The sequence below is a fragment of the Lutra lutra genome, chromosome 5 (genome assembly GCF_902655055.1).
Source record: "Lutra lutra chromosome 5, mLutLut1.2, whole genome shotgun sequence".
Lineage (NCBI taxonomy): Eukaryota > Metazoa > Chordata > Mammalia > Carnivora > Mustelidae > Lutra > Lutra lutra.
This window is the reverse complement of record NC_062282.1, coordinates 46809097-46822373: the sequence shown is the minus strand read 5'-3', so window position 1 is coordinate 46822373 and position 13277 is coordinate 46809097. Positions and strand designations below refer to the sequence as shown.

The 13277-nt window shown below is 41.8% G+C and overlaps 1 protein-coding gene across 6 annotated transcripts in view; it reads left to right on the top strand.

Moving 5' to 3' along the window:
* Positions 1-1062: 1062 nt before the first annotated feature.
* GEMIN5 (gem nuclear organelle associated protein 5) overlaps positions 1063-13277 on the top strand; it is a 43405-nt gene continuing 31190 nt past the window's right edge. For 3 of the 6 annotated variants that reach the window (XM_047731625.1, XM_047731619.1, XM_047731618.1), the window contains exons 1-9: positions 1064-1323; positions 2127-2287; positions 2991-3172; positions 6028-6179; positions 6391-6510; positions 7873-8005; positions 8906-9071; positions 10172-10384; positions 11662-11747. In XM_047731625.1, coding sequence (XP_047587581.1) covers positions 1158-1323; positions 2127-2287; positions 2991-3172; positions 6028-6179; positions 6391-6510; positions 7873-8005; positions 8906-9071; positions 10172-10384; positions 11662-11747 — 1379 coding nt within the window. In that variant the 5' untranslated portion in view covers positions 1064-1157. Of the gene's footprint in view, positions 1324-2126; positions 2288-2990; positions 3173-6027; positions 6180-6390; positions 6511-7872; positions 8006-8905; positions 9072-10171; positions 10385-11661; positions 11748-13277 lie in introns of all 6 variants that reach the window. The other 3 variants (XM_047731620.1, XM_047731624.1, XM_047731621.1) reach the window with 3 other exon arrangements.

Here is a 13277-nt window from a genome sequence, read left to right as displayed (position 1 = left end):
CAACACAGGCTTGTTGTGAAGATCACTAGAGATAGTGTGGAAAGCTCTACAAAGTACAAACAGCTCAAACACAAAGTATGATTACTAATTCCCATATTAATCTCCAAGCTGACCTCCAAGAGATAAATTAATACTCATCGGCAACTTGCTACCATATATGCCTGGCAGGCGTTTCACTAAATCTATGTATTCCTCGTAGCAATCCAACAAGGCATGGATTACCATCTTCCTTCAAATGAGGAAACAGATTAGGATAGATTAAAGTCTCTCCAACAGCTGGCAAAACCACTAATTCAATCTGGGGCTGGATGCCTCCAAAATTGGTCCTCCTACCCACAGCCAAAATATATGCTTGACCTCTCTACATAAGGACAGCTATTTCAGGTTTCGTTCAGCTGCCTGTGCAGGAAGTGCCACTTACCCTATGCAAACAAGCAATACAGGAGTAGGAGAGTGCAAGCGCAAAATCTGAAACTTCCATTCCCTTTCCTCCACAGCAGTTAACCACATACAATTCCCTTCACAGAGTTGGCGCTCAATCAACAGTCACTCTGCTCTGCTCCTCTTCGAATAGTAAGACTTTAGAACCAGAATTTCCACCCACTTGCCGAAACTAACTCTTTCTTGCCTTTTGATTTGATTCGAACTTTTATCTTTTTGTTAACTGGCTTGTTGTAGATGCTTTGAATGAATCTCTAGAGCTGGCAAAGTGCCCTGGCACATAGCGTTCAAAAATAGTTGATGGGATAGTGGTTGAACAGGTCCAAAAATAAAACGTTTGTGCGGGGAGGTGACTCCACTAGTCTAAGCCCTTAATTATGTACTTTGCTGTAGGACCTGAGAATGCCTAACCCCCAGGCTAGGCTCAGGCTGCACCAGACCTTCTGGCCGCGGGTAGGCTGGGAGGCAGAGCCCAGCGCGCCCGACTGCCTGCCACCCAGCCCGGCGGCGGCGGGGCGGGGGGCGGCATGGGGGGAGGGGGGGAGAGAGAGCGCGCAGAGCTCGCGGTGTGGCCTGGACCTCGGCGCGCGCCGTAGCGGCGGGCCCGGCGAGGCGGGGCTCCGAGCCAACCCCACCCCCTTCCCGGCTACGGCGTGGGGCCGCGAAGGGTCTGTCCCTGTGGTTCATCCTTGGGTCATCTCTACTGGCCTGTGATCATGGGACAGGATCCGCGCACGCTGCCGCCCTCTCCTAACTGGTACTGCGCCCGATGCAGCGATGCCGTGCCCGGGGCCTCTTCGGCTTCGCAGCGCGGACCTCTGTGTTTCTTGTCCGCGTGGGCCCGAACGCCGGCGCGATCCCTGGGACGCCCCCATTTTCGAGGTAACCCCCCACCTCTGGGCCCCGGCCTTCCTGCCCTTCTGGGTTCGCCTGAGGCGCCCGGTCGGCGTTTCTAGCTACCTTTCTCTACAGATGGGCAAACTGAGGCCCGGGTAGGCGGAATGATCTGCTCACAGTCATTACTACGCCGAGTTGCGTTCCCGTCTCCAAGATTGAGCTACACCACGTTGTGGCTGAGCGGTCCCGCCTCCTGGCGCTCTCACGTAGGATCGCTCGCTCACCGAAGTTATCCCTTTGTAGACTCAGGCATTTACAACATCTGTGGCCTCCCTCCCCAACGCAGCGCGCGCGGGCCCCCGCGAGCCTTCCTGGTTTAGGGGCTGCCTACAGCTTCCAGGCCCTAAAGCAAGATCCTGGAAATACATACTTGTTTCTGTAAGATGAATGAGTTGAGCCAGATGCTTTCATGCTCTAAAGTAGGTTTGATTAAACTTTGGGATATGGCAAGCCAGGTGTTTATTCTTTCCCAAATGACCTCTGGCCATATCTAAACAAGAAGCACTTTTACATTCTTCATTTGAGCCACTCCTCAGCCTGTGAACTGTGAACATCAAGGGATATCAGCAGCATTTTACGGTTGAAAAGAGTGAGGCTCAAGGAGATAAAATGACTGGGCTGAAGTCTTGTGGCAGAGCCAGAACCAGCACTTGGAATTTCTGATTGTGAGTGCCTGGATACTTTTTGTAATACCGCAGGATAAGTGAGGTCCCACTCATCTAACTACAGTATGATTCTGCCGGGAATCTTAGGTAGCACTCTAACCTGAATTCTTGTTTTGCTTGAAGTCATAGGGGAATTGGTGGGACACACCGAAAGGGTCTCTGGCTTCACATTTTCTCATCACCCGGGTCAGTACAACCTCTGTGCCACCAGCTCTGATGATGGAACTGTGAAAATCTGGGATGTAGAGACAAAAGCAGTTGTGACAGAACACGCACTCCATCAGGTATCATGGCTTACTGGTTTCTCGGACCATTACTGTCTATCTGCTGGGGGTTCTTTTGTTTCAAGTATGCTAGCTCATCTGTGCAAGTTAGCTTTTATAGTCATGTTCCTTAACTGCATGACAAACTCTATATTGTAAGACGCCTCAAAACTTTTTTGGAAAAAGATACATATAAACCAGAGGTCAACAAGATACAGTGCTGCCTGTTTTTGCAAACTGCTTTATTGGAATATAGCCACAGTCATTCATTTAAGTATTGGCTGCTTCCATACTAAAACAGCAGAGATGAGTAGTGGTACCAGAGATAGTATGGCTGACAAAGTCTAAAATGTCTGCTCTCTGGTTCTTTACATGAAAAAGACTTCCTGATATAAACTGTAAATGAGTGAATGAAACTTCTTTTTAAACCAGGTAATTACTTGATAAACCTGCCTTTTGAGAGAATGTAGAAAAGGGAAAGACTCAATCTTAGTAAGAACTTTGCATTAAGCTATTAAAGGAAGGAATGTTTTTACATGGTTCTTCGATCCTTAGGAGGGTAAATTCTTCTTCCATTTGGTTTATGTGCGCTTGGTATTACAAGTGGCATTGGTAGTATTTATTAAGTACCTATCAATGTGCCTAGTATTGTACAGGTTAAAAACAAAGTAAAAATTCAGTACTGACAAATGAGAAGCAAATGTATTTTTGTCTTGTTTTAAAGCATACAATATCAGCATTGCATTGGTCTCCTCAAGTGAAGGATTTAATAGTATCTGGAGATGAAAAGGGAGTAGTTTTCTGTTACTGGCTTAACAGAAATGACAGCCAGCACCACTTTATAGAACCCAGGACAATTTTCTGTCTTACTTGCTCACCTCATCATGAAGATTTAGTAGCCATTGGGTAAGTACTGTATCATCTGTTCCGGTAGTTTATTTTAATGAGCATATTTGCATTTGCTTTATCTTCTCCTGTCCCCTTTATTCCTCAGAGGAAGCCATTTATAGGTATTAACCACTCCCTGAGCCCTTGGTAACATTTATTCCTGTGACTTCCAGGCCCTTACCATCTCTCTCACTTTCTGTTTTTTATTTCTTTAGTTTCTACAACAATGTACTTTCTTCATTCTTCACATCTGACTTCTTCAGTCAGCCTCCAAATATAGGAAATACCCTCATTCCCCCTTTTCCTCCCTCAGATACTTGCTCTTAGAGATAATATTTACTCCATGAGTGTCCGAGAACTCTGCTCTGTCCCGGTTCTCAGCCCTCCTTCTGGATGGGGAGAACAGTCTGGCATTGGGCTCTCTGCCTCCACCTCCATCACCAAGGAGATGTTTCACATAAACTGCCCAAACAGGCACCCCCCCCTTTCCCTCACCACTCCATCTACTTCTCTCCCAAAGATGTCTTTTCACTCTAGTTTGAAGATTTGACATAAGCTCTAGAATGTTGGAGGAGAAAGTCTGGCTGGAGTGGATTCAAGAAACTGGGGGTACAGTAGTCAAGATACACATGGAGACTTTTGTTTGTTGTACAAATGTGCATAGACAGGAAGCCAGAGAAGGTACATGGGAGTCAAAGGAATATTAAATAGAAGATAATAAAGGCATGTTTTTATATTGATGGAAGAGGAAGAGCCGGTTGCACAGATAGATAGTGATAAAGACAGCAGTGATACTGAGAAGTCAAGAGGGGCCTGGCTCCAGATCACGGGTAGAAAGGACAAGTGAGAATATGGAAACAGGTGCAGGTAGGTTTGTTGATCTGGTTGCAGGAGGAGGGTGTTTCATTCTGGTGGCTTCTGATTTTCTCCATGAGGCATAAATCAGAAAAGGTAGAGTCAAGGTCAAAGTGGGGCTGGGAGCACGCAAGAAGATGTGAAAATAATCATCTCAGAGAATAGGAAAACGAGCTTACTGAGAGAGAGTTTAGGTCCAGTGGTCCCTGTTGAGTGTGAAGCTTTATATCAAAGTCATGAATTCAAAATAAACTTCAGACTTATTGAGAAAGGGTATGGTTGGATTTGACAAGATTTGGCGTTTTGTGGAGTAAATACCTCTGAAAGAGACAGGACAAAGGAGCTAAGGGTGTTTTTAAAGGAATGATTATGAGGATGGATGGTGAAATCTGCAGCATGGGAGAAGGAGAGGAATACAGGTGTGGGTATGTAACAGTGAAAAGAGAAGGGGTTGTGGATCAGTGGTCTGCTGGTGAAGTGGGAGCGCTAGAGAGGAAGCAGATTGGGTGGTAGGCAGGGATCAGAGAAGGTTGAATCAAACTGACCTTGAAAGACCAGCAAGAATTCACAAGAAAAGGAGAAATCTTTCAGGTAGAAGGAACTGCACATTCAGACACAGGATTGAATCAGAACGATTTGTTTTTAGAGGATCTTCAAAATGGGGATCATTCCCTGAAGGGCTGATTAAAATTGCAGAACAGCTTGATCACTTGACTGTTAGGTTGCAAAACTTGATGGTTTTTGAAGTCCACGCCTGCAGAGATTGATATATGATTTTATTCCTTTAAATAAAGCTATAATGGGGGGGGATGTTTTTAATAAAAGGAGAAAAATAAATAGAGCTGTAGTGGTATGTTTCCCTACAGAACCATCTAGCACGTAGGAAATGTAAATAGGTACAGCCACTTTGGAGAGCACTTGTGCACTTTCTAGGAAAGTGAAGATAGACACATCTTACATTTTGGCACTTCCACTACTGTGCATCAAATCTGAAATTGTCTTAAGTGTGCTTAAGATTATTAATGGCATTTTTGTTTGGTTTTGTTTGTAATAGCCAAAAACGGAACCCCTCCAAAAGAGAAATTGAATAGACTCGTGCCATAGTCAAACAACGGAGCACTGTTCAATAGTATAGTGACTGATCGGGAACCAGGGTTACACGCATCAGTGTGGGTGACTAACGATAAGTGAAAAATAACAAGCTACAGAAAAACAGACTGCATGACACCATTTGTATGAAGTTTTAAAATAAACAGAATCATTTTCCATCATCTTTGGGAATGTAGACAAAGAAAGGCTAGGAATGACAGAACAGAAAATTCACAAATAGCAGTTTACCTCTGGAGAAGAGAGGGAGCAAGGTTTGATTGGGGGATGTACAAAGGACGTCAGCCACAGGGTAATTGGAGGTTTTTTTTTTTCCTTAAGCGGGTTGGTGGACTTCTTTATGTATATAAAGTACTTCATCTTTTTTGTTTAAAAAGCTATTCGAATTTTTTAGTGTCCTCTGAATTAAAAAAAAAAAATGATAGCCTTGGAATATCCAGATTTAGAAGCTACAATACTACAGCTTTTGTTAAGTTCATAGTTAGAGAAATACGATCACTTGTAAAAAAAAAAAAAAAAAAGGTGGGGAGGCAGGGGGAGAGGTGTAAGTGTGTTAGAACAAATTTATCTCTAGTCAGAGGGCTTGCTGGGCGCCACAAATAACCGTTCTTCTGGGAGGTCCCTTCGAACACTCTGAACTGTATGCCAGGCAATGTATACATTATTACTTAGTGCCAAGAGTTTGATTGGAGGGGCAGGGAGATCCATGTGTTAGAACCACCAGGAAACAGAAAATGAACATTTTGGAAAAAGGACAAAACAAGATTATTTCATGCTTTTTCCCCTTTTCCCTCATCCCAAATACACTTACCTTTTAGAAGTGCACAATGATAGTTCCTAATCCAAATGTTTATTGTTTATGTTTACTGTTCTGTCTACATTTTTCAATATTTCTAACTCTTGTTTTTTAGCTACAAGGATGGCATAGTGGTTATAATTGACATCAGTAAGAAAGGAGAAGTTATTCACAGGCTTCGAGGCCATGATGATGAGATCCACTCCATAGCCTGGTGTCCCCTGCCTGGTGAAGACTGTTTATCCATAAATCAGGAGGAAAATTCAGGTAGAGATGATTTAAGAGGGTCAAGTACTCCTCAGACTTAAAGAACAATGTGGGTGAAACTGTATCATTTGAATTACATTTAAAACTTCAGGTTTTACAGATCAGATCTATCGACATAATAGCTAAGTTTCAGGAACCTTGCAAACTAGTTTTTCTTTGACAAGTTCATGTTTCATACAAATTAAAAACAAAACAACCATCTCTACCCTAGAAGAACCTGAAATTCCCAACGGTAAAGTTATAGAACAAACTCCAGTAACAAAAGGCTGCTACTTAGCCACTGGAAGCAAAGATCAGACCATTCGAATCTGGAGCTGCTCTAGAGGCCGAGGTAAGACTGATGTTTGAGATTTCTTTTGTGATATAACCTACAGTGATTGGTAGAAGTAGAAACTTTTTTACTGTGTCTTGTTATCCTGAGGGTGTGTCATCATCTGCAAGAAGGCAGTTCTTTATTTTTCTATCCAGAAAGTTGCTCCTCCCAGTCTGGAGATGAGGGTTTCTGATGCATTCCTAGAAGGGGCACCGCAGAGAAGGCAAGATGTCCGTTATAAGAATAGGAATATTCCAGCTTAGCATGGTCTGGATCAGAGAAATGGAAAAGAGCTAGAGGTTTTAATGCACAAATGCAGGATAAATAATCTATACCCAGTGTAAAAGCACAGGTTTAAATGTTAAAGCTTAGTTTATCCAAACTACAGGGACCCTCAGTCCTTCAGTTTCCCAGGCTTCTCTCTTTGAACAAAACTTTCACCTTTAATTTACAAATTGAGAGGAACTCCAGGCAGAGTGGTCTTGAGCTTTATAGTGAAAATCGAGCCTTTCTCTTTATAGCAGTCTTCTTTCTCCACTTTATTTAAAAACCATGAAGGTTTTATCATCGTTAGCCAAGTGCACTAATGCATATAAAGCAAACAACACAGTACTGGCACATAGTTATAGCTTAGTCAGTGGTAACGAATAGTGTAATTCTGGAAAACAGAATTTTTTAAAGAATTGTGGGCTGCTTTTGGGCATACTATGGCTGATCCTCCCAAGTGGGGACAACATTAGGCCAGGAATCCCTCCAGAAGGGCCTCTAAGCCTATGGAAATCTTGATACAACGGTTTTCAATTCTAGTCATGCAGCAAAATCACCTGGAGAGTTTCTGGAAAATGTGGGTGCCTAGACCCCCACCTCAGATCTACTGAATCAGAATCTCTAGGAGTTGGGCCCTCACATATATATTTTTAGAGGCTCCACCAGTGAGTCGTTCTGATATATAATAGGGATTAAGGACCACTGGTGAGTAGCCTGTTGGGGGTGGAGGGACTTCCCACGTTGACTGCCAGATTTGCCCCTTGTGTTGCTTTCTTGCCAACTAGAAGAAGGAATCCCACTCTCGGGCCTGCCAACTTTGGAGAATCTGGAGTTGTGTTACCCCCTGGGTTCACAGTTCAGTTGAAACCTCATTTTCCCAGACAGACAATATTCTTAATGTGCTTAGGTTGCCAGAACAGCCTGTGAAAGCTTGTCTCACTTAAATTAGACTGTATTAAAACTCTGTATAATAACATTTCCATGAGCAAATGAGGTCTGAATTCTAAGTAACCAAACTAACAGACTTTTAAACCACAAACTATGTTGTGAACTGCTGGGGACTTACGTTGTTTCACTGTTTTGAGCACCCTCTGACCTTCTTTTAATCTGCAGGGGTGATGATTTTGAAATTGCCCTTTCTGAAGAGAAGAGGAGGGGGTATAGACCCAACTGTTAAAGAACGACTTTGGTTGACACTCCACTGGCCTAAGGACCAACCAACACAGCTGGTATCCAGCTGTTTTGGGTAAGTGGTTTTTTTGGTCACACTCTCTGACATACTTTATTTTCCACTCTAGCTTGAGGAATTTGTAGGCTTCTCTTTCTAGACAAGATGGAAAAAGAAATAGTTAAGGCTTTTATTACCATGGGCCATTTGTAATAGAAAAACCATGAGACAAATTCCTGTGCCGTCTATAATAATAGTGCTGAGAAAGAAAATCCAGTAAGCGTAGCCTGGTGGTTCAGAGCATGGACTCTGAAGTCAGGCAGAACTACATCTCAGAATCAGTCTCTTATCTTCTATGTGTTCATGAGCATGACCCTTTACTCTGAGCTTCAGTTGCTTCATATGAAAAAGAGGGAGCTTATAGGATTTCCTGTCTCGTGGGGTGATTATAGCCATTCACGGAACAAAACGTATTGGGTACTGGCTTCTAGCTACAGACAAGGAAGGGCCCTGCTTTTAAATGAAATGAGTTAAAGCATATAAAAATCCTCCCCCCACCCAAAAAATGTTGGTCTTGGCCCTACTCCCCCACACAGGCCCCAAAAAGAGAGAGTATGTCTTAAAGTTCCAGGGCTGTGCAAATTATGATGGCATTTTACAATTAAAGCTGTTAGGAAAGTCTGCTGCAAAGGTAATACAGTACATTCATGTCATTCAGAAAGAGCATAGGGAACTACTTACTATTCCTACCTCAATCTTCTCAAGTGGCTAGAGTCCCCTCTCCACGGTCAGTGGCTCCTTGTCTTGTGTGAGTTCTTTCTGAGCTATTTTGTGCATATTTCAGGATATGCAGTTTCTTCTCCTTAAAAGAACAGTTAGCAGATTATTTTGCAACAGAGGGCCCCTATGCCCTGTCCCTAAATCACTTGTTTTCAGATCGTTTGTGAAAGAGAACTCGTGCTTGTTTTTCCTTCACAGAGGCGAGTTGTTACTGTGGGATCTCACTCAGTCTTGGAGACGGAAATATACCCTCTTTAGTGCTTCATCAGAAGGACAGAATCATTCAAGAATTGTATTTAACTTATGCCCTTTGCAAACTGAGGATGACAAACAGCTGCTGCTTTCTACATCAATGGACAGAGACGTAAGAACTGCTTATTTTGGGGTGCCTGGGTGGCTCAGTGGGTTGAGCCGCTGCCTTCGGCTCGGGTCATGATCTCAGGGTCCTGGGATCGAGTCCCGCATCGGGCTCTCTGCTCAGCGGGGAGCCTGCTTCCCTCTCTCTCTCTCTCTCTGCCTGCCTCTCTGTCTACTTGTGATCTCTCTCTGTCAAATAAATAAATAAAATCTTTAAAAAAAAAAAAAAAGAAAGAAAAAAAGAACTGCTTATTTTGCATTCAGCATTGTAGAGCAGTGATTTATGACTTGGATGGGACTAGAGGGCTTTTCAAACCATCCATCAGTTCTCATGCCCCACCTTAGACCCTCGAACCAATCTCAGAGTTACTACTACTGCTCACCGCTAACTATGTCAACAGCAAAAGTTTGGGGAAAGGTGAGGAACCACCAAAATGCCTTTTTGTTAAAGCAGGTAGGATAAAGAATTGTACACGTGCCCAGGGAAGGATGTGTGAGATCATCAAGCTCTGACTTTAAAATATCTTTGTCTGTAGTTTAGGTAGAGAAATATCTGCTCTTCGTGAAATTCCAAGAGAGAACTGGCTCAATTGTTTTGCAGTTACGCTAGGCTTATTTGACACACAGTTTTCTCCCAAGCCCCTCTGTTCAATAAGTGAAGATTAAATATGTAGCACTTTCCATTCCCCTGGGTATAAGATACTTTGTTTTTTTGAGATAGCTCCAGTCATTTTCCAGTGTCCTGAGGCCACCTTCATTTTTAGTTAGGGTTTGCCAAATGAGGCGATTACCAGTACTATAATACTATAGAATGGAAACGCCAGTGGATTCTGGGATATGGGAGCCCTGGGTCTGGTTTATTCATTGTGTGACCCTAAATTCACTTGACATCACTGGGAGTAAATGTATTCTAAGGTCCCTTTGAGCTTTACAACTTACTGCTTTTTTTTTTTAATCTAAGAGGTACTTTCTCTAATACCTACTGGAATAGTTAAATTCCATTATTCTTACCCATTCTTGGGAGTCCATCCAATTTGAGATGTTAAGTCTTTTTCCAGTTTCTCTGATCTTTTTTTATATTTAGACCCTAACCCTTGATCTTTTCAGGTAAAATGTTGGGACATGGCCACCCTTGAGTGCTGCTGGACCCTACCTTCCCTCGGTGGGTTTGCCTATAGCCTAGCTTTCTCTCCTGTGGACATGGGCTGTTTGGCCATAGGCGTTGGGGATGGCATGATCCGCGTATGGAATACACTGTCCATCAAGAACAACTATGATGTGAAAAATTTTTGGCAGGGTGTCAAGTCCAAGGTTACAGCGGTAAGGATGATTTCTTTAAGCTTGCTCTGAACTTTTTTCGAATAAGTAATTCTTGTAGTAAGAAATTAAAAATGATCTGGATGTACATTCATAGAAGATATTTAAGTTATAATACAAAACATATTGAATGGTATCAAACTATTAAAATGTTAATGTGGCTCTTTCTTTGATATGGAAAGGTGTTGGTGATTCATGGAAAGTGAAAATTATAAAACATGAATTGCAGATTATACAACTATATATGTTTTTTGTTTTCTCTATTTAGTCTAAAAGCAATAAATGTTTTTGGTTAAAAGGAAAACCATTCAGAATTGTCAAATCACTATGTCGTACACCTGAAGCTAATTATAACATTGTATGTCAACTATACTTCAATAAAAAAATAATAACAGGGACTCCTAGGTGGCATAGTTGGATAAGTGTCTGACTCTTGGTTTCAGCTCAGGTTGGGATCTCAGGGTCCTGAGATCTAGCCCCATGCAGGCACTCAGCATTCAGTGTGGAGTCTGCTTGAGATTCTCTCTCTCTCAAACAAATAAATCTTTAAAAAAATAATAAAATAATAACAACATAGTAACAACAGAAAAAAAGAAAACCAAACTGTATAGAAGTGTAGATCGCAAAAAATCATCCTACCCTCCACTCTATTCTCCCACTTTTTTTTTTTTTGAAGTTTTATTTATTTATTTATTTATTTATTTATTTGTCAGAGAGACAGAGAGAGCATAGGCAGGCAGAGTGGCAGCAGAGGCAGAGGGAGAAACAAGCTCCCCGCTGAGCAGGGAGCCTGATGTGGGACTCAATCCCAGGACGCTGGGATCGTGATCTGAGCTGAAGACAACCGCTTAACCAACTGAGCCACCCAGGTGTCCCTATTCTCCCACCAGTATAAAGCAGAGAACCACTGTTGCAGATTATATTAATAGACTCCTATTTTCTAAAGTACTGTGGAATCTTTTCTCCCCACTCAACAGTGATCTTGCACATCATTTAAATGTTTGAGCCTATTTTTGTTTTTTTCAACTGTACATATTTAGCTTTATTCACAAAAAAAAAAAAACCTGGAAAGATACAAAATTGGCAGTGGGATGTTTCAGATGGTGGGCTTACCAGTGACTTTTACTTTGCTGTATTGCTTTGCTTCTATTAAATAATGAGAATTTGTTACTTTTAAAGTTAGAAGATACCAAGAGCAAGAAAGTCGTGCATTTGAATACTCGAAGGATAACCCAATGGTTCCCTTGACAGTGTTGCCCCTCTCCTCCTGTGTTTTGTAGCTGTGCTGGCACCCAGCCAAGGAAGGCTGCTTAGCTTTTGGGACTGATGACGGGAAAGTGGGATTGTATGACACCTACTCCAACAAGTAAGAAATAGAGTGTTTGACCCACTGACCATAATGTCATTGATGGAGTTAATTTTGATGCATAAACCTGGATGTACATCAGAATTGGCCTGGGAAACATCTTTAAGATCCTGGCTGTGAGACTTGACGCTTACAACTTGGATTTATATTTTTTAAAATTTTTTTCAGGTGATAGTGTTCAGGCTTTCGGACCTGTGGTTACCACGAAAATAAATCATTTGCTTCTGCTCTCCTTCAGCTTTTCTTACAGAAGTTTTCAGGTGTCCATAAACACTGGAAGCCTAGTACAAAGAAGAGCTCTGTGCCTTCCACCTAGACTCACCATTGGTTAACATTTTGCCATACTTTCCTTATCTTTGCACACTTAAAATTAATAGTAATTCCATAATATGATCTAATATCCAGTCCATATACACTTTTCTTCAGCTGAGCCAAAAATGTTTTTCCTAGCTATTTTTTTTTCAAATTCATTTCAATTAGGGTTCAACCCATTGCGTTTTGTTATGTCTCTTTAGTCTCTCTTACTCTAAAAGAGCACCCCCACTTCTTTCCATAACATTGCCTTTTCAGTTTGAAGATACCAGATAAGTTTTTGGTGAAAATATTCTACTTTTTGGGCTTACCTAGTTATTTCTTTGTGGGGATTTCTAACTCATTTCAGTATTCCCCATATTCCCTGCAAGCTGGAAGTTATATCTAGAGCTTCATTGTCCATTCCAGTAGTCTTTAGCCACAGGTGACTATTGGGCTGTGCTATAAGTGTAAATACACTCGAATTCAAAGACAGCCTCCCCCCTCCTCTAAAATGTAAAATATCTCAATAATTATTTTATTTTGATATTTTAAAAGATAATACTTTTGTATATTGAGCTAGATAAAATATACTATTGAAATTTAATTTCACCTATTTCTTTTGCTCCTTTGAATGTGGCTATAAGAAAGCTTTATGCTGCATATGTGGCTCATCTGTATGGCTCACTTTATGAGTCTATTAACACACAGCTATCCTAGATGCTTGATTAGATTCCAGACCTACGCTGTTCATTTTGGTAGCCCCAAAATGCTATTTATAGTTAAAATAATTAAAATTAAATCAAATTAGAAGTTACGTTCCTTGTTTCTCCTGAGCCACATTTTGGGTGCACAAGGCCCAGTGCTTATTGAACAGCACTGTTCTAAACCAGGGATTGGAGAGCCACAGCTCATGGCTTAAGAATGGTTCTACCTTTTTAAATAATTGGGGGAAAAAACCAAATGACTACTATTTCATGACATGAAAATTACACGGAATTCAGATTTCAATGTCCGCAGATAAAGCGTTATCAGAACCCAGCCGCACTCATTTGTTTACACCTTATCGGAGGCTGCTTTCATAGCACCAGAGCACAGTGAGAGGAGATGGGTACTGGCTGGCCCTTTTCAGGCTACGTTTGCCAATCCCTATTCTAGATCATTCATTTCTAAGTGAGAATTATTAGCTACACTGCAGAGGCAACCTTTTTTATATGCAGTTTTTTAAGTACATACGTA